Source organism: Camelus dromedarius, chromosome 31 (assembly GCF_036321535.1).
Source record: "Camelus dromedarius isolate mCamDro1 chromosome 31, mCamDro1.pat, whole genome shotgun sequence".
In the NCBI taxonomy this organism is placed as follows: Eukaryota; Metazoa; Chordata; class Mammalia; order Artiodactyla; family Camelidae; genus Camelus; species Camelus dromedarius.
The window spans coordinates 2081047-2101501 of record NC_087466.1 but is presented as its reverse complement, the minus strand read 5'-3'; the positions used below and the strand labels follow the sequence as shown (position 1 = coordinate 2101501).

The window sequence follows — 20455 nt, the reverse complement described above, 5'->3', positions numbered from 1 at the left end:
TCTCCTGAAGTCGTCCCTTGCCTCACAGGTGCAAACGGTTGGCCACCCCTGTCGCCTGCCTCAGGACTGATTTACACCCAGCCTCTGCTTCCACACCTGATCAGCACTCTTACAGGGAGGGTGTATTCTCTCCACAGGAGGATTCCTAGTGACAGACAGGTGGCAAGCATGCCCAGACGCTTTCTGAATTGCACTGGCCAGCTGGCAGGATATGTGGACAGGCGGAAAAGGAATTGGGGACACTGGTCATGTCCATCATCCAGGCAGGAGATGCCGGACCTGGCACCAGAGGCACCCCAAGGAAGACAGATGTGATGTGTGACTTCACCCCTCAGACTCCAGAAACGTAATGTCCAAAACCGGGACCCAGAAGTCAGACAGGATGACTTCCACCTCTCCACAGGAGTAAACATGTTTTCTCCAGAACTTAATCACTAGAACCCACAAGTCCACTGGCCCTGGTCCGCAAGAGCCCATACAGTACTCCCTCCACAGGGGGACCTCTTCCTGGCTTCCGTTCCTACCAAGACCACCCCACAACCAGTCACCTCGCCGCCCAGAGAACACCAACAGCAGTGAACAGCCAGCTCTACATGGGGAGCCCAGAGAAGCTCCAGGTTGAGTGTGGGCCAGGGCCTTGGCCACCAAATAGGCACTGCGAGGAGGCAGATCACTCTACACAGATGGTAAAGGTGGCAGGGAGAGGTGCAGCGTGCCCTGGGCAGAAGCCTAGTGGGGACCTGGCCGAGGGCTGCACACCGCTTCACCCCCTGCTGCCTTTACAGCCGTGGTCTGACAGCACCCACAGAAGATGCCCCGGCAATCTGCCTGCCTGGGCCCCTTCCTCCGTGAAAAAAATTAAGAATCACACTTTTCAACTGCATTGGTGTACAGACGAATGTATTTACACATACACGTTACAACATTTCCTTTGACCTGAAAGTTCAGGATTTTTTCCTGCTGGTTTTAAAAGAAAACATTTTTGCAGGCCACTAAAAGCACCGCGGGCCCCCAGCACCCGGCCTCCAGCGCCTGGCGGATAACTCGGCCCTGCATTTGGGGATCTGATTTTCTCGCTGGAGGAGGGGGTACGTCAGGAACAGGCAGAGGACCTTTCGGCGGCCGCGAGCGAGCCCGATCCCCACCACAGGCTTCCTTACGAAGACAGCATCTGAGGGTCACAGCCCCGGAGCACTCCCGGGACTGCCAGCCAGAGGCGTCCAGGGCGCAGACGCCGGCGCCCCATGGTCCCCGCCCCGGCCGAACCCCGCCGCCCTGGCTGCCGCCGACAGCGCGCGGACGGGTCCGGGGGTCCCCGAGGTCCGAGGCGCCGGCCCGTGGGGAGGCGGGGTGGAGGTCCCGGCGCGCCCGCCCCGCCCCGCCCCTGCCGCGCACCTGGCCGCAGCGGCTCGGTGACCGTGAGCACCAGCAGGAAGAGCAGCAGGAAGGCACCGCTGTCTGCCTTGGGCACCATTTATCCTCCGTTCATCGTCCCCGGGGCGGACGCGCGACCCCGCGGGGAGGCCGGGCCGGGCCGGGCCGAGGGTCGGGTCGGGCCGGGCCGGGGCCGGACCGGGCGAGGACGCGGCGGGCGGGGGCTCCGGGGGCCGCGCGCTCTCGGCCGCAGCCGCGGGTTCCGACTCCGGCTCCACGCAAGATGGCGGCCGTCCTGCTCGGTCCGCGCCGCCCCGCCCCCGCCCGCGCCGCCGGTGCTGGCCAATGAGAGCCGGGCGAGGGCGGGGCCTGCGCTCTCCCAATGCGCAGTGCCCCAAAGGGGCGAGGCCCCAGGGCGGGGAGATGGCTGAGGGGCCGGCCCAGTGGGGGCGGGACTACGAGAAGTCAGGGGCTCCATTGGCTGAACAGAGAGCTGGGGCCCGGGGGAGGAGCCTGAGCGCGGGGGCCTCCGAAAGACAGGGGCGGTGGGGCAGAGATGACGGACACGGAAGGGGCGGGGCAGGAGGGCCCGGGGCGGGGCCTGAGGGGAGGGGGCGGGGCACAGAGGGGGCGCAGGGTTGGCAAGGCTGGCGATCCCGGGGTGGGGCGTGCGGAGACCCGGCGGCGGGGAACCAGGTGAAGCCCGTCCTGGGACACCAGGTCTTCACACCTCGCGCACCTGCAGGTTCAGGTCCAGTCAGCAGCCCAAGAGCGCGCCCCAAAGTGGTCTTTTTAAGGCCGAACGGCAGCGGAGAGAGATGAGAAAAACTGGAGGGGTCCGGACTCTCTGAGGAGGTTCTGGAGGTGGCTCCACGCCGTGAGGAGCACGCAGGTGTGGCCGTGCTGGCACACACACTGAGATATTTCAAACGGAGGAGGAAGCAGCTTCAAGGAGGGTCATACAAGGAGCGCCAACAGACAGGGAAGCCCACATCCTAGGAACTGAGAGCAAAGCCGGCCTCTGGAGGAAGGGCCCTGCCCAGCCAGGGGGAGGGGGAGGAGCGCGGGCACAGCTGCTGCCTCCGCAGGCCCCGTCTGCACGGAGGGAAGCCGCTGGGGACAACGCTCCCAGCGCTGGCCCTGCACCTGTCATTGTGGGAGGAGCACAACAGATGGGGTGTCCTCAGCAAAAGAGAGCTGTCCAAAGGAAGGACCACCAGCCATGCACACAAGGCCTGGCCCATGGGTGCAGAGAGAGGGGGGAGGGCCAAGGCTGGTGGCACCCAGCCCAGCCCACCTCCAGCCCACCAAGTCACTCCCCAGGAGCAGTCACCCCAAGCCCCTTCAAGGGTCCCAGGGTCCCAGGATTCCAGCCCGTGACACTCAGGGCCATCTGAGAGAGGCACCCACTCCCTCTGGCCAGATGGGACCAAGGTCAATCCCAAGGCTAGGCCAGACCTGTCTGCTCCTGCTGACTTAGGGCGTGGCCAGGAGTGGATGCTAGACAAAGGGGGCCCACAGCAGAGGCGCCCCGCTGCTGGCAGAAACAGTGGCCCCTGTCCAACAATGCCCTGTTCACACATCCTTAGGGAGCAATCCCAGGAGCAGCTGCTGCCCTCACAGAGGGATCCAGTCCCAGTCTTCTGCCTTCAGCCCCAGATCTGCCCTGGGAGCCTTCCAGGGCTACAGCCGCTGGGCAAACCCCCAGGAGGGAACTCAAAGCCAAGAGCACAAATCCCTGCCAGTTGTCCCACCCATCCCACCCCTCGCAGGGCCACTGTTGGAGAAGCAAGCCCACGAGGGTTTGGATGAGGAGAGCAGCACAGGGAAGTGAAAAGTCCAGCCAAACTGTTCAGGGAGAGGGCAGAGGCCTGGCTTCCTAAACTGCAGTGGCTACAGGGCTAGTAGTCCTTGCCTCCCCCTCCTGACCCACCTCCCTTCTTCTCAGCCCTGCTGCATGGACACCATCAAAGGTGTCCAGGGCTGAAGGCAGAGAGGTCAGGGATGTTCTCAGACCCAGCTCCCTCCCTGTGAGGTCCTGCAGCCTCACCTGAGGTCACTGCTTCTCTCAAGGTGGCTCTCCCTGCACTACTCTTCCCAGGCCCTAGCGAGCATCCTCCCTTCTTACAGGCTCCATTACTGCCCTGGACTCCCTACACTCTGCTCCACCTTCGTAAACCATCCCCTTACCGAGCCCTCCTCAGACAGCCCGGGCTCCAGTGTGTCTCCTGTTTCCTGCTGAGATCCAGGCTGATGGGACCACCTGCCGTAGACTTTCAGGGGTACTCTGGGTTGCAGGAAGCAGCCCATGGCTCCACAGGCTGGCCTGGCCCTGGTCTGGAGACACGGGCCAACCAATGTGCTCTCCACAGCCCCCTCCTACCTTGGGTCCCCACTGAGCACAAGGCCACACTCCACTGGTCTCTAGTCTGCTGCAGCCCAGTGGCCAGCCTTCCAGGGTTCCGAGTCCAAGTTGCTCAGGCCAGAGCCTCATTCCCCCAGGGCACCGTTCCTTTGTGACTTCACCCACTGAAGTCACCCAGGAGACAATGCTGAACATTCCACCCCAGTCTTGGCCTCTAGGAGGCAGGGACGGCAGGCCCGGCCAGCCCAGAGGACTCTGTCCAGTGTAAATGAGGACGCCGCTGGCCCATGTCCCGCAGGGATGTAGAGGGCAGCCCCAGAGGCACCGGGCGCTCCCGGCACCATGGATGACGCGGCCATCCTCAAGCGACGAGGCTACATCATGGGAATAAATTTGGGAGAGGGCTCGTATGCAAAAGTTAAGTCTGCTTACTCTGAGCGCCTGAAGTTCAACGTGGCGGTCAAGATCATCGATCGCAAGAAAGCCCCCACAGACTTCCTGGAGAAATTCCTTCCCCGGGAGATTGAGATTCTGGCCTTGCTGAACCACCACTCCATTGTCAAGACCTATGAGATCTTCGAGATATCTGACGGCAAGGTCTACATTGTCATGGAGCTCGGGGTCCAGGGCGACCTCCTGGAGTTCATCAAGACCCGGGGGGCCCTGCAGGAAGATGATGCTCGCAAGAAGTTCCACCAGCTGTCCTCGGCTATCAAGTACTGCCATGACCTGGACGTCGTCCACCGAGACCTCAAGTGTGAGAACCTTCTCCTCGACAAGGACTTCAACATCAAGCTGTCTGACTTTGGCTTCTCCAAGCGCTGCCTGCGGGATGACAGCGGCCGGCTGGCGCTCAGCAAGACCTTCTGCGGGTCGGCGGCATATGCGGCCCCTGAGGTGCTGCAGGGCATCCCCTACCAGCCCAAGGTGTACGACATTTGGAGCCTGGGCGTCATCCTCTACATCATGGTCTGCGGCTCCATGCCCTACGATGACTCCAACATCAAGAAGATGCTGCGCATCCAAAAGGAGCACCGCGTGGACTTCCCGCGCTCCAAGCACCTGACGGGCGAGTGCAAGGACCTCATCTACCGCATGCTGCAGCCCGATGTCAACCGGCGGCTGCACATCGATGAGATCCTCAGCCACTGCTGGGTGCAGACCAAGTCCCAGGTCCTGTCCTCTGCAGCCATCAACAAGGAGGGGGAGAGCTCCCAGGGCCCTGAGCCCCCCTGGGCCCCTGAACCTGGCTCTGACAAGATGTCCACCACCAAGCTGGAGCCCCAGGAGGAGGCCCGGCCCAAGGCCCAGCCCGAGACAAGCCCTGAGGAGGAGCCACTGCAGGTGCAGGTGTCGAGGCAGTCGGAGGCTGCAGGCATCGCCAGCGAGCAGCCCAGCACAGAGACAGAGGAAGGGCCTCCACGACAGCCTCCGAGTCGCACACCTAGCCAGCCCTTTGCAGCCCCGGAGGCTGGCAGGGAACGAGCCAGAGCTCACAGCTTGGAGCCTGAGCCCCAGAGAAGCCAAAGAAAGAAGACAGGCCCAGATGAGCCACTATTTTCGTCAGTTTCTTCCCCTCCCTTTGAACTTGGTAACCCACGTGACTAAAGAAGCAATAAATCACTATATTAGTGCAGACTCTGGGGTGAATGTCTTTGCCCCACTGGCTCCAGTCGTCCAGGGAGAGGATCCTGCACTCCCCCTGCTCCCCAGTCTCAGATGGTGCTGCGATTCACCTCCCAGCTCGGGAAAAGCCATCCCTGTGTGCCCGGTCCTGGTGGTGACCACGGGCCCTGGCCCAGAGCAGAGCTGAGCAAGGAAGATGTTGCCTCGAGAGGGAGGCCCCCAAGTGCCGCGCTAGGCTGGAGATCCCAAAGGGGACAGGTGGGGTGGGGCAAGATGGATGCGGGCCAGGGGCGGGGGGAGGGAGGACCCAGAAGGCTGCAGTGGGGAGGGGCCTGCAGAGGGCAGGCGGCCAGCCTCCCATGAGCTCCCCCCAAACCCCCATGGGCAACTCTATCTTTCTGCTCTTCCCTCCAGCCCTCCCCCCCTCCCCCCGCCATCCAGGAGCAGCCCTACTGCAGCCTGCCTGTCCCCTCTGGTCCCAGTCTGTCCCCAGAACGCTCCCTGCCAGAATGGAGATGCTGACACTGTGAGTAGGAAGGACAGGCGTCCTCATGCTTGACGGTGTGGCCGTTGGTGTCCGCAGAGGGAGCAGGCTCACAGTGAGCATCACTGGCCGCTGGGTGCCACGGGGCCCGCTCTGCTGTTTCTTGCCAAGGCCACCCGGCTGTGCCACGGCAGCTACGTTCTCTTCCGGCTCTGTGCTCACTCTGAACAGCCTCGTGTGGACCTGTAGGTTTAACACAGCAAGAAAACGAGAACCTTGACAGTCACCTCTCCTCCAGTCTGTGTTGGGGTCTTGGGAGAGGTGAGATCCACCGAGTGCCCCAGACCTGCCCTCTCTGCACCCCGCCCCATATCCAGCCCAATTCTCTGCCAGCTCCCCCATCTCCCCACAGCTACCTCCACACATTCTGTATCCTCATAGTTCTGTTGTCCTGTGTGTCATGGCCCAGACACTGCCTGGGCCTCCATCCCTGCCCTCCCATGACTTCCCACAGCGGCCAGAGCCCCCTTCCTGCACCCAGTCTGGCTTCCACTGCCTGCAGGAAGGGTCCCCATGCCTAGCCCTTGAGGTCCTCCCAGATATGGCCTCCTAGCCTCCTCCCTCATCTCCCCACCACATATGTGCCATAACTGTGCTTGGGGAGGTGGCTTGCATTGCTCCCTCCAACCCTGCCCTGGCACACTCTGGCCACACTGTTCGTTCAGACCTCATGTGCACTGAAGTCCCTGTCCTGCTCCATGTGGCTTGACCTCTGATCTCAGTGTCCCTCAGTGTCACAGCACAGCCCCCGGGCACTCACACTGTGGAGATGACAGTGACTCTCCCTGGCTTCCAGGAAGGCAGGGCCCTGTCCATGCCTAGAGCCATGGGGCAGCTGGAGAGATGAAGATTGAAGCTCCAAGGAGGCCGTCCCAGGGGCTGCAGGTCTCGGACCAAAGGCCCACAGCTGGGGGTACCCTGGGGGTCTGGTCCAATCTAACCCCCACCCTAAGTGCACCAGTGGCACCAGCCCCACTCAGCATGCATGTCTTGGGCAAGGGCAGGATGTGGAGGAGCAGGGTCCACAACCAATGGGAAGGCAGGTGGTGGACGTGGCCAAGAGGGCAGACGTACTGGGTGCCCCAGACAGAGCACTGGGGATGTGGGAGGCAGGCTGGGAGAGTGCAGAGCTCTTGGGTCCTGGCCCACGGTCCTTGCAGCTGGCCCCTCTGGGACACAAAGGAGTGAAGTTCTGGTCATTTTCACCCAAGTTCCCCTGGAGAAAGGACAGCATCTGGACCTGGCCATGCTGCTGAGACCTTCCACATGGACCTCCTGCTAGGGCCTGCCCTGGCTCCAGGTGTGTCCATGTGGCCGTGCTTGTGGCCATGCATGTCCTGCCCACTGGCCACTCTGCCTGCAGGCTCCATGGTCACCTCCCTCCCACCTACCCAGAAATAGGACATCTCCGTCCTCCCTGAGCACAGAGCAGACAGCACAGTGGTCCTGGCCACGCACTACGTGGACAGCCGGACAGCAGGGCTTGCAAAGTACCTGAGGAGATGCTACATAGACCCTTTTTCCCGAACCAAGAACACACAGGTTTTCACATTGTTTCCAGGTGCAATAGACAGTCTAAGAGATGCGGCAGTGGCGCGCCCTCCCAGGGCTCCAACAGCTCACAAAGGTCCCAGGTGACAGAATTCAGGACCGGACCCCTCCCCACCCAAGTGCTTGCTCTCAACAGTCGATGCTCTGGGTCCTGCCAACCCCCACGACCCCCAGGACCCTCAGCAGCAAGGCTCTGCCCAGGTCCCACCCACTCACTGGCCAGCACCCCAGAAATCTGTCCTGCCTGTCCCCTCCCCTGGCCCACCCTGGTCCAGCCTCCTCTTGCCAGGTCACAGGCACTGGCCTCCGCTCTCCTCAGAGCCCATTCTCTGCCCTCTGCCAGGATCCATCTTAACACATGACTTGGGTCCAGGTGCCACCTCACCCCTCCTCCCCTCCCCTGACTCTGGGACTAAGCCATTCTCACAACACCCGTCCCTCTCCCAAGGTCTTCCCTGCAGGACCTCATCACTTCTACCAGACTCCAGGCAGCCCCGCCCTTGGAACACATGTCTGCCAGCCCCAGGGTCCTGGGCACTCATAGCACCGTAGCTTCCCTCCCCCACCAGGCATGCCCAGCTCCCCACCCCTAACAGCAGCCACTTTCATCCCTCAGGCTGGAACCACCGGCCCAGCCAGACCAGGGCAGTCCCTCCAGGCACAGCTGATTCTGAAGACACAAGCCCAAGAGGGGGTGCTCTCTACACACCAAGGAAGCTGCAGATGGGCATCTGTGGGGCAAGGACCATTGCAGGGTCAGTCCCCATGGCCAGGAGAGGGAGCTGGGTAAAAGGCTGGCACGCTGGCTGGACCTGAGGGCCCCTGGGCCTGACTGTGGACGGGACAGCACAGCAAGGAGGGAGCAGGAAGGGTTACCACGGTCCTGGGCGGCACTTCCTCCCAGCAGGCGGGGAGCAGCACTCTTGCCAGGCCAGCCTGGCTTCCAGGGCTCCAGGGCCCGTCCCCCACCCAGTCCCTACTCCAGGTGGCCTGGCTTTGTGACTTCACAGGCTGAAGTCATGCGGGGACAATGCTGGGCGTTCCACACCTCCAAGCGCAGGCCCAGCCTGGCCAGACGGCTCCCCATAGTGCAAATGAGGACAATGCCCGCTGGCCCGCGTGGGGAGGGGATGTAGAGGGAAGTGGTGCCGGCCGCTCCGGGCACCATGGACGATGCCGCGGTCCTGAGGAAGAAGGGTTACATCGTGGGCATCAACCTGGGCAAGGGCTCCTACGCCAAAGTCAAGTCCGCCTACTCCGAGCGCCTCAAGTTCAACGTGGCGGTCAAGATCATCGACCGCAAGAAGACACCCACCGACTTTGTGGAGAGATTCCTTCCCCGGGAGATGGACATCCTGGCGACCGTCAACCACCGCTCCATCATCAAGACCTACGAGATCTTTGAGACCTCAGACGGGCGCATCTACATCGTCATGGAGCTCGGGGTCCAGGGCGACCTCCTGGAGTTCATCAAGTGCCGAGGCGCCCTGCACGAGGACACAGCGCGCAAGATGTTCCGGCAGCTGTCCTCGGCCGTCAAGTACTGCCACGACCTAGATGTCGTCCACCGAGACCTCAAGTGTGAGAACCTTCTCCTTGACAAGGACTTCAACATCAAGCTGTCCGACTTCGGCTTCTCCAAGCGCTGCCTGCGGGACGGCAGCGGCCGCATTGTCCTCAGCAAGACCTTCTGTGGGTCGGCAGCGTATGCGGCCCCTGAGGTGCTGCAGGGCATCCCCTACCAGCCCAAGGTGTACGACATTTGGAGCCTGGGTGTCATCCTCTACATCATGGTCTGTGGCTCCATGCCGTACGACGACTCTGACATCAAGAAGATGCTGCGCGTCCAAAAGGAGCACCGTGTGGATTTCCCGCGCTCCAAGCACTTGACGGGTGAGTGCAAGGACCTCATCTACCGCATCTTGCAGCCTGACGTCAGCAGGCGGCTGCACATTGACGATATCCTCAGCCACGCGTGGCTGCAGCCCCCCAAGCCCAAAGCCATGTCTTCGGCCTCCTTCAAGAGGGAGGGCGAGGGCAAGTACCGGGCCGAGTGCAAGCTGGACACCCGGCCAGGCTCGCGGCCTGAGCACCGGCCCGAGCACAAGCTGGGGGCCAAGACCCAGCACCGGCTGCTGGTGGTGCCTGAGAATGAGGACCGGCTGGAGGACCGTCTGGAGGACCGGCTGGCCGAGACCTCCAGGGCGAAGGACCACCACGTCTCCGGAGCCGAGGTGGGGAAGGCAAGCACCTAGTGTGCAGAGGGCCCGGGGGGCGTGGCGCGCTGAGCGCCCATGAGCTCAGTAGGAGGTAGGAGCTGAAGAAGGCACAGGTGCAAGAACAAGTAAAATCCGTCAATTAAACCACTATTTTGATTACGTTCCATTAGCTTTCTTCCACTTAGTAGCAAAGACGTTCATTCCTGACCAGAAATAAACCGCAGAATGCATACAGCCCCACGAGGAGTCTTTTTCTCTAGGACTCAGCAGCCACCCTCCCTGCGGCGCGGGGCCCAGGCGGACTCCTAGTGAGGCCTGTGGGCAAGGGGAGTCCCGGCGGCCCACCTGCCAGGCCCCCACGGGTCTCCCTGACCTGTCCGGCCCAGTGCCTCCCCCTACCAACTCCGGCCCTGCCCTCAGGAGACCCTCCTGGACGCCACTCCCTTCCATCCCACGGTTGGGGTGGGAGACCATGAAGCCAAAGCCTTTCAGCAGCGCTCCCTCCCTGCCCCTGCCCCTGCTCCCGTGGCCCACACCACTTTGTCACCCGCCCCTGCTACCCCTGCACACTCCCCACGTGCCAGCCAAGCACTCAGGGTGGTCAGCACCTGGCCTTGGGTGGCCCTGCCTGGACTGTGCCCACTATGTGACCCTCCCCTCCACCCCCCCAGGCCCCTGCCTCCCCACTTCCTGGGGGCCAGCAGGCACCTAGGCAGCCTCCAGGGAGCATGAGGATGGCCTGGAGCAGGGCTGCACATGCTCAAAGCAGGAGAGACTCTTCTCTGAGCACAACTCCACCCACCCGAGGCCTAAAGAGACACATCTAGAAGCAGCCCACCTCCCTGTGAAGAGCTGGCCCCAAGCCCCTGGGCCGGGGTTGGGGGGTGGGACCCAGGAGGGTACACCCCCAGGCAAGTGCCTGCTGGGGTGCACAGGTGCTCTGAGGTCCACATGAAGCCCAGCCCCACTGCTTCTGGCCCTACAGCCCAGGTTACTGTGACTGGGGCTTCCGCTGCTGGATGACAACACAGTGAGGCTGGGGACGAGGCAGCATGTGGCAGGCGGAGGTAGGTGGAGGAGACGGGGACAGCCCTGCCCCCACCCTAAGCCGGAAGCCAGGTACCTGGGAGGTGATGGCTGAGGCCCTGGGAAGGTGCTTCCTGTTGAGGGAGCAGCCTCACATACAGCCTGGCCGCCAGCAAACCACACAGGCCAGGCCCGGCCAGAGGCTGCGGACCCGGGCCCAGAACCCCAGATGAACGAGGAGGCACAACTTGCAAGGGCCCCACCCCTCCCTCAGAGGGGGAGAACGGCGGTGGGGGAGCCAAGGGGCTGGGAGCTTGGCTCAGAAGGCAGGTCCCGAGCCCCAGGGGGACCTCAGGGAGCAATGTAGGCGGTGGCAGGATGGCCCAGACACCCTGGCCTCCAAGGGTCACCCCACCCAGCGGCCTCCTCTCCAGGAGGCCAGCCGTCCAGGGTGTGTGGTGCAGGCATGAGGCCCCTGCGTGCAGGCGGCAGGGTGGGGAGGCAGCCTGGCAGACTGTGCGTGCTCTTTACTGACGGTTAAATACAAACAGGCAGGGGTGCAGTAGAAACGTATCAGTGGGGCCTGAGGTGCACCCCGAGGGCCACGGGGACGATCCCTTGCCAGCCTGGCACCTTCCCTCTGTGGCTCCCGGACGCTCACTGCTTCTGGCCCAAGCCTGGGTCTCCAGAAAGCCGGAGTCCTCTGCTAGGCAGAGAGCTGCCTGTGGGCTCAGCACAGGCCTGGCCCTAGAAGAAGTCGGAGGCTTTGCGCCGGGCCGGGAGCTGAAGCAAGTTGTCCGTAATGCAGGCTGGGTCCTGGCTGAGAGGGGTGCGTGTGGCAGAGCCTGGAGCCGGTGTGCCTGTCGGGGTCTGTGGCCCGCCGGCTGGGGTCTTGAGATGGGTGGAGCGAGCAGGGGATGGTGTGTAGCTGGCCCGCAGGGCCCGGTCCGTGTACTTGCTGGCCGTCCTGCTCACAAGGCGCTGCAGGGCTGGTGACATGGCCGGGCTCAGGCCTTTGGGAGTGAGGCTGTGGTGGAAAGGGGGCGAGAGAGGCAGGTTAGGCCCAACCGGGCGCCCCCACAGGAGGGAGATGTGTGGTCATTCTGGGCTGGGGACCCTGGACAGCCTGGCACACAAGAGTGAGGCCAAACCTGAGGTCAACGGTGTGGCCCCCAACCCTCTCCAGGGGCAGTGATGACACCGACCCAACAAGGTGGACAGGAGCTCGGAGGGGACAATGAGCCCAGGAGGCAGTTGGAGACCAGTGGAAAGGGCTGCATTCTGGACCAGAGGGACCACCGCAGGACCCCCCACACCCTAGTTCTAAGCGTGTCCAGGCTGTGGGGGGCCAGGCAGGCAGGGCAGGGAGAGACCCCAGCACGGCAAGGCCGCCCCTCACCTGGCCAGGTTCTCCGTCACTCTCCGCAGGGCCTCCTGCTTCTTGGCCCGGTTCTTGGCTGCAGCTTCGTTGGCCATCTTCAGCCCCAGCCGCTCCCTGCGGCCAGGCTCCAAGATCTGAAAGAGCAGGTGTGTGGGTGGCCTGGGCCGCCTGCCCCACGCCAGGCAGTCCACGCGGCTGGGGGCAGCGGCCTCTTGCTGTGGCTGCCGCCATCCCAACAAGCCATGGTTGTTGGCCGCTGAAAGACCCTGGAAAGCCAGCCCAAGCTGCCCTCCCACCCAGGGCCTGCCCCCTTGCCCAGTTGCCACTGCCCAGTCCGGGACCTGCAGCCACCCTTCAGGAAAGGGGTCTTGTTTTGATCCGCTTCCTTTGGATGGCCAGAGCAAGTGGCTCTGCCTTTACTGACTTTCCCTAATTTTTTAAAGAACCTGAGGACATCCTGGGCCTGCGTTTCTATTGGGGTGTTTATCCTGGTTTTTCCTTTCCTTTCCCACCTACAGAAGCTTCATCTCCACTGACTGTGTTAACATCATTAACAATAGCTTCTCTCCAGTCACTCTAAGGTTCACTTCTGAGGTTTGTTGCTGTACTTAAAGCTGACACCTTCACGTAGCGTAATCCAGCTCCCACTTCCTTTGTGACTTTTCCCTTCGCTGTTACGTTTACAAAGTCTCTCCCGCCTTAATGTCAGATTAAACGCTGACTGGTATTTTATGCTGAAGTTTTACAGTCACTGTTTGTGTATTTAACCTCTCCATCTTGCTGGGACTCCACCTGCGTAGCACATGAAGGACCCGGTTTACTTTATTTCCAAATAGCCCTCATAGCGTGAGCTGCCTCCTCTACCTCGGCTCAGTCCTGACACGCCTGCCAGGAGGGCTCCACGCCCAACATCACTGCCCCCCGCCCCCACCCCCTCCACACTGCCGCAGGCTCCTCTCTGCTGTCCCCGCGCCCCAGACACTGAGAACCATGGTGCCCGGGTCCAGCACACGATGTCTGGACATGCGCCTCCCCCGCGCCCCGCTCTCCCTGCGTCACCGCCCCGCAGGTCTGGGCTTCCTCTCTGAAGTTGAGTCTCTCCCAGTGATCACACTTTCTGAGCTGTGGTGACTGATGCTTTTTCCTCTATATTTCAGATCTGTCAGCCCAGTGCCTGAAGGGACCCACGACCCTGACCCTTTGCAGACCTATGTTAACTTCAGATTCAATGCCCAATTCTTTGGGGTTTCCAAGCAGTCGATATGACCCTGCGCCCCTTGTTCTCTACCACACCATCAACCTCTGCCCCAGCGACCCCCGGACATGGCAGCACCCCAGCATCCTGACCTCCCCTTCCCCCTCCAAACTAGGCCAGTCACTCAGTTTCCCCACAAACGGTGTGCAGACCAGGGTACCTCCTTCCTACGTGGCACTAGGGCCCCCCTTGCCTGCCCACGCGTCCACACCTTCCGGGACCACTGCATCCCTAGAGACCACCTGCCACCCAGCTTTCCCGCTCACCCACAAAGGGCCTCCCTCCCTGCCCCAGGCCTCGAGAACCCCATGTCTCACCACTCAAGACAATGCTGGGCTGGGCCACACCACAGGCCTCACCTGCAAGCACACAGCCCTTGAGGACACAAACCGCGTCCCCCAGAATGCTGGGGCCCTCAGGCCTGCAGCGCAGTCGGAGCTCCTGGCCCGCCTCTGCACACCCCTCATCTTTGGACGGCCCCGTCCTCCAGGCCTGCAGGCTCAGAGGGCCTGCAGCAGCTCCCAACCTTGGTGCCCCGCCCACACTCCACCCCAAGTCCTTCCTCAACACACCCACATGCCACACCTGTCCTTGGTGCCGGATCCTACGCAGAAGCACAGAGCTCACATAGGTGTGCGGCCTGGACATGAGCGGGGGGCAGCTGGGCCCTCTGTGTACTGAGCTATGGGTACTTCGAAGGCCCTGTGTCCATGCCAGGCCCCATCCGCGCTGGCAGGGACCTCACCAGGACTCACCTTGAAGGCTGGTCCTGGTGTCCTGTCCACGCAGGGCGTCTCGGATCCTTCGACTCTCAAGGGCGTGTTCTCGACCTCCCCCCAGGTCATCAGCGGGGACTCGTTCACACCTGCAGGCGGAGAGCCCACAGCCACCTCAGGCCAGGGACGGGGGGGGGGGGCCCAGCTCGCAAGCCCCAAAGCTGGCAGGTGGCCTTCTCTCCAGGATGCCGGAACCCAGGCCACTGCGGGCCTGAAGCAGAGCCACTCAGGGGACCCCACCCCAAGGGAGAAAACTCATGGGGGCTTCCAGGGCTCCCACACCTCCAAGCAGCCTGGCCAAGCCCACAGTGCCTTCACAAGCCCTGGCCACATCGCAGCCACCAGCGCCCCGGGGCCCCAGAGTACAGAGACCAGCACAGGCCCGAGGCCACTCTGAATCTCACGAGCCTGCAGTGCACCCTGGGTTTAATTTGTAAGTGCCACACACCTGCTGACATGAGACCTAGAACGAGGAAATGCCACCCCAGGACTGACGGGGACACCCAGCCCTGCAGGACCTCTTGAGGCCCGAGGTGAACCCAACCTCCTGCAGACCAAGCTCAGCTTCCACACACATCTTACATGAGTCAAAACCTGCCTGGCGCCCATGGGACTCCCCACACTCCAGGCCCCAGTCTGGCCACCCTCTGAGGCCCTGGGGCTGCTCCTGCCAGTCTGTCCTGCTGCACTCAGGCGCCCAGGCAAGGCACAAGGACCACCCAGCTAGACCAGCTGGCCCTGCGTCTCAGGTGGGGCCTGCCTGAGAGTCCAGCCCATCCCCAGTCCCGCTCAGCCCTGGCATCGCACAGATGGGACCCCGGGTCCAAGTCACATAGGCACAGGGCAGACCCAGGGAGCACCAGAAGTGGCTGGGGTCAGCCAGGCAGCCCACCTCCCCCCAGGCCATCCCAGCAGCAGGCCAGCTTGCTGGCGGGCACGCTTCTCACCAGGGGCAGGAGAAGGGGTAGCCACAAATCCAAATCCGCCTACTCGGGGGGATTCCTGGGGGATTAGCTCCTTGCCATCTGGGCCCACCTTGCCCTGTTTGTGCTGGAACGAGAAGAGAGGCAGTGTCAGGGGCTCAGCCCACTCTCCCTGGCCGCGGAGGGGAGCATAGAAACATACTGGTCACCTGCCCACCCAGGGCAGCCCCAAGGGAAAGGAGGGAGGCTCCCCTCCTGCTGCGCAGGGCAGGACAGGGCAGTGCAGGGCCGGGGCGTTGGCCACACCCCATGGGTGCCATCTTCAGGGGCTCCTGACGTCAGGCCCCGCAGAGGCTATGCTAAGCAGGGCACCTGTGCTCTGATCTCTCCCACTAGGACCCTGGAAAAGCCTCCAAAACAGCCTTCCCACCTCCTGCCTGTCCCCTTGGGCCCCTTGACCACCAAAGCCACTGCTGCACAGACTCCCGGGGACAGAAACCTCTGCCATCCGCCACCCTCAGCCCATCCTCTCACTGTCCGCCCCCGGGCCGGCCTGGGCTGGCTGCCAACTGCCCTTCTCCTCTCATACCCTTGCCTCCCAAGGAGCTGGCACAGGTCCAACCCATACGTGTCTGATTGAGACAGTAGCCAATGGAAGCCCCTACAGATTGAGAAAAGACTCCAGACCCTGCCACACAGGAACCCCGAGCACCCCCGTGCGGCCATGCTCTGCTGAGCCCAAAGACAGTCAGTGAGACAGAGAGGTGGTGATACCACAGTGGCCCCGCGCGCACCTGGGCATTGAGGGCGGCAGCCTGCTGCAGCTGGGACCTGCTGAGCGCCTGGCTGAAGGGATCCCGGAGGAAACGGGTGTTCTTGTGCACCACCTGCCGGGGCTTCTTGAACAACTGTTCCTCATCAGGGACACCTGGAGACGAAGCAGGGACGCCGTGGCATCAAGAAGGGCAACCCTGGCTCAGGGCCTCAGGAGAAGCACTTCTCCACGGAGAACAGCCTGGACAGAACTGGGGAGATGGACCAGGACCACCCCCCTGACCCTACGCTCCCCTGCTCACCCTCGGAGTAGGACCAGGATGCCCTCTGATCTCATGTGCCCCCGCTCACCCTCAGGGTAGGACCAAGACCCCCCTGACCAGACGTCCCCCCTCTCACCCTCGGGGTAGTACATGAGGGAGTTCCTGGCCTTGTACTTCCAGGTCTCCACGCCAGCCGGGCCGCTCTCGATGGCCTGGTGCTCTGCCGACGGGAGTGCGAGACTCTCTCTCTGCCTCTGTGTCGCGAGGGGATGTGGGGTCAGACAGGCTCTGGGACCCTCCGACCCCAAGGGAGGGCACCTCCGCCCCTACACCCAGGGACACCTTCTCAAACGCCTCCTCGGCCTGGTAGAGCCAGGCATGGCGCGCCCGGCTCTTCTCCTTGGCCACCTCCATGATCTCCTGGAAGGAGGCGTTGTCCTCGCTCGTGTACCGGCTCAGGAAGACGTCCAGACTGGGCAGGGGCTCCTTCTCCTCCTCCTCTCCAGCCTCTCCTGCACAGGGGGCGGGGGGACACACAACAGCCAATGGCATAAGCTTCAGTGACCCAGTCCTGGGATCCGCACTCCCCTGTGAGCAGGGCTGGAACCCTGCGGGTCCGTCCGGGGAGAGCTTGCCCTGCCAGACTACCCCTACCTGGGGTGGAATCCCTCCCGCCCAGCTGCCCAGTGTCCTCAGGGGCCCCTCCTCTGCTGGATGCCAATGAAGTGTGGTCTCTGACCTAGACTGGGAGGCAGTAGTAAGCCTTTGGGCAGGAGGACCACGGCGGGTCTAACCCTGCCAAACCCATGCCAGCCCTCCAGAGCCCTGGGCTGTCCCTCTGTCCCTGGGATGTCCTCTCTTCCTAGTCCCTGTGCCACAGGTGAGTGACTGTCACCTAAGCTTTGTGACCTGCTTGTAGACCTAAAGACAAAGACCCTCTTTATTCTAGCAGTGACAGTGGTGGGGAGGAACAGTCAAAGGCACTGGGCCACAACCCAGGCCACCCTGGCAACCAGCAGCAAAAGGGCACCCCACTGAGGTGGTGCAGCGCAGACCGTGGGGGTGGGGGGGCACGCTAGGGGTCTGCCTCTTCTCCCCACCAGCAGTTTCTCGTCTACTTACCACCTGCTAGACCACACACAAAGCACGGTGGCTAAAAGTTCAAGACTAGTGTGAGAAAAATGGGCACTCAGACCCCATCCCACGACCAATAACCCTGAGTCCTGCAGAAGTTACTGCCTCCCGGGGCCTTGGTGGCTTCGCCTGTGACCTGAATGACACTGTATCTACGCTCAGATTATTGAGATGACTCCTGGATCCTCTAACAAGTAACACGTGACAGAAAAGACTCTGCCAACTGCCTATGATTCACATGCCATGCTACAACGGAGAACCAAGCTCCAAGGACACCAGGATGCTGTGCAGATGGTGGAAGGCGGGGTTCTGAAGCAGGAAACATCAGGTCAGTGTGCGAGCAGAGGCATGTGTGCCATGGATGTGAGCCTGGGTAAGCAAGCGCACCTCTGTCCACATGCACACATCCCACCGCTGACAAAGCAGCAACTGGGAGGAGCCCAGGGACCACTGTGCACTGTATTCACGGGACTCTTTCTGGGAAAGGCTCCCCGCAAAAGTCCAGGTGAATCATTACACCCCAGGATCGTGCTGGAGACGGTCGGCGTGCACTGTTCTAGGTGTAGGCCGTGCAGACAGAGCAAGGGAAACCGCTCTCGCAGAGAGAGGTGGTATACAAACAGAAATGCCTTTTAAAATGTGTCCTCAGGTGAGAAAACAGAACCAGGCAGCAATGCACAGAGTGCAGGGCTGACGTGACTTTACGCTGGGCAGTCAGGAAGGCTTCCCCAACGGGCAGCGTCTGAGCAGAGACCTGAAGGAAGAGGAGGAGCTGGCTGGCTGAGCAGTCGCCCAGGAGAGGGACCAGCTTGGGAGATGCAACCACGAAACCCCGAGGCATCTTAAAGAAACAGCAAGGGAAGGAGCTCTCTGAGGCCCAGGATGCCCACTGGGCAGGGGAGGGCATACAGCGAGCAGGGCAGGGAGAGGGGAGCTGAGACTCCCACACTGCAGACTCAGAGGACTCCCCATTACTGGGAGCTGTGACTCAGATCTGCCTGCCAGACCAGTGCTCCTAGACCCCACAGGTCGCCATTTTGGCTAAGAGGCCCCAGGGACAATATGTGTTCCGCCCCTGGACACCCCAGGGCCCAACAGGATCAGGTTCCTGGGCAAACCTAGCAGTGAGACAGAAGGAGGATGTTCACTTACCATCGCCATCCTCCAGGACACGGCCCCGGCCCCGGGCCTTGTTACCCACCACCCCGGGGCCTGTGTGCACCTCGGGGGTTTCAAACGTGGCTGGAGTCACGTCTCGGGGAAGAGAAGGGTAGGGGGTTAGAGAAAGCCTGAGACAACAGTTCAGTGGAGCCCCCACCCTGCCCACACCATGGGAGTTCTCTTACAGGGCGGCGGGGGCTCCCGGGACATCTTGCCCAGGGCAGAGCCAAACTTGATGGCAATTTGGCGCATCCGTTCCAGGTCCCCGCTCTCCTCTGCCTCCAGGTACTCTTTCTGAGCCTGCAGCTTCTCCACATCGGGAAAAAAGTCCCTCTGGATGACAGTCTGGAGGCCCTGAAGGAGGCATCAGGACACCCATCAGAGCTTCCGTCTGCCTCTCCCCTGCGTCTCAGTTCACGATGTACAAGCTGAGGCCCCCAACCTCTGTCCAGCCCAATGATCCCCAGAGCTGGGGGACACTTGCAAAGCCTTCCTGCTCCCTCACTAACCTGTCATTCTCTAGCTCCTCTGCTGGCTCCACCTCCCCACCAGCTGGACCAGTGTGGGCACTGGCACCTCATTCCACCTGTGACCTCCTATTCCCAATCTGAACCCTTTATCTGGACAACTTCTGCCTGTCACCCCCACCACCAGCACTGGCTGACATCCCCAGCTCTGCACCTCCAGCTGGACCTTGCTCTTGAGCTGCTTCTCTGTGCATCCAGCTGTCCACTCATGCCAACTGCCTGCATGTCCCAGAGACCTCCCAAACTTAAGCGACTGCCTCCAAGCCCCGTGCCAGCTCCTCCCCCCGAGGGTTTGCGGTAGGATTAAGATCTACTTCAAGGATTCTGGGAGGCCCAACCACTCGATGCTGCCACTAGTGGCAGCCTGTTTCCAGAACCCCTGGTCTTAGCACTTGCTCTGACAGCTCTCCAGGAAACGCTCTTGGCCGCGTCCTCCCAAGTTCCTACTGATGCTTCACTAACACCCTGCTCTCCTGACCCCCACATCATACAAACACATCCACCCCCTTCCCCGACTGCAAGGACACCTCGCTCCGCCCTGTGCTTGTCTGGCCCTCCGACTGTCCACACCCCGACGCAGGGACTCGGCTCTTCCACCTCCTCGAGGAGACGAGGGTGTTGGGACCCGGGGGAGCGGGGGCGGGGAGCCCAGGAGACGCGGGCGTCGGCGCCGAGTCCCACCTCGATGTACTCCTCCTCGTCCAGGACCCGCTGCCTGCTCGTCACAGCCCCCGCCTCGCCCGCCGCGCGCTTCCTCCGGGGCCCTGACGCGGCGGACAGCTGCAGGGCCCGGGCCGGCGCGCCGGGCGTCTCCATCGCTATCCCAGCACTTCCCGGGCGGAGCGGCGCGTCACGGGCGGGGGGCGGGGCGCGCCAGCTGCGCAGGCCCCTGAGGCAGCCGACCAATGGAGGAGTCAGCCGACCAATGGAGGAGTCAGCCGACCAATGGAGGAGCCAGGCCGGCCCGCGCTCCGTGATGACGTCATCCGAGCATGCTGCCCTATGGGAGTTGTAGTCTTCGTCCCGCCCCGCTCTGGCCCTGCGTGTCTAGGCTGTGGGCGCCAGGGGGCACTGTGGTGGAGGGACTCAAGGGCGCGCGTTCCCGCTAACCGTGAAAAATTCCAGCACTTCGGAATTGGAAGGCCTTGGAATTCCAATAGCTTGCAAATAATCGCCGCGTATGCTTCCACATTATAAACAAAAACACACTCTTCAGAAAATCTCATTATATACGCGTTTCAGTGTTTTTATTCGAACTTTATGCAAGAAATGTCTGGTCCCTAAATTCCCAGAAGGCTAATTCTCATTGAAATGGACCAGAAAATTGCCTAAGCATTTTGGAGGAATGATCATTTTTTCCTGAAAGGAGGGTGTGAAATATGTCAAATATGTTCTGTCCCAGAATGATTCCGTTAGGCAGTTACTCCCGCATTCACTGGGGAATCCATGGTGATGATTCCTGCCCTCATGGAGCTGACAGTCAGCCGCGGAGGACAGACACCAGTCAGATCATCTCACAGACAAGCGTGAAACTGCAGCAGGCAGGCACAAGAAAA

At 62.0% G+C, this 20455-nt stretch overlaps 4 protein-coding genes across 8 annotated transcripts in view; 2 read left to right on the top strand and 2 right to left on the bottom strand.

Annotated features, from left to right (window-relative positions):
- The window catches only part of DGCR2 (DiGeorge syndrome critical region gene 2), a 41401-nt gene extending 39812 nt beyond the window's left edge, over positions 1-1589 (bottom strand). For 3 of the 5 annotated variants that reach the window (XM_031443207.2, XM_031443206.2, XM_064480984.1), the window contains exon 1: positions 1396-1589. In XM_031443207.2, the coding sequence (XP_031299067.2) occupies positions 1396-1474 (79 nt within the window). In that variant the 5' untranslated portion in view covers positions 1475-1589. The remainder of the gene's footprint in view (positions 1-1395) is intronic. The other 2 variants (XM_031443204.2, XM_031443205.2) reach the window with 1 other exon arrangement.
- A 2359-nt stretch (positions 1590-3948) lies between these two features.
- TSSK1B (testis specific serine kinase 1B) lies at positions 3949-5370 on the top strand. The gene has a single exon (XM_010987354.3). It carries the CDS (start codon positions 4082-4084, stop codon positions 5345-5347), a length of 1266 nt encoding a protein of 421 aa, XP_010985656.2. The 5' UTR covers positions 3949-4081; the 3' UTR covers positions 5348-5370.
- Positions 5371-8593: 3223 nt separating this feature from the next.
- Positions 8594-9715, top strand: TSSK2 (testis specific serine kinase 2). The gene has a single exon (XM_010987355.3). It carries the CDS (start codon positions 8627-8629, stop codon positions 9713-9715), a length of 1089 nt encoding a protein of 362 aa, XP_010985657.1. The 5' UTR covers positions 8594-8626.
- A 1497-nt stretch (positions 9716-11212) lies between these two features.
- ESS2 (ess-2 splicing factor homolog) lies at positions 11213-19741 on the bottom strand. The gene is made up of 10 exons (XM_031443210.2): positions 19581-19741; positions 18558-18726; positions 18364-18465; positions 16420-16589; positions 16214-16331; positions 15835-15968; positions 15065-15167; positions 14097-14206; positions 12105-12220; positions 11213-11732 (listed from the first exon to the last, which is right to left on the bottom strand). The coding sequence occupies exons 1-10, from the start codon at positions 19713-19715 to the stop codon at positions 11453-11455; spliced, it is 1437 nt and encodes a 478-aa protein (XP_031299070.1). The 5' UTR covers positions 19716-19741; the 3' UTR covers positions 11213-11452.
- Between the last annotated feature and the right edge of the window lie 714 nt (positions 19742-20455).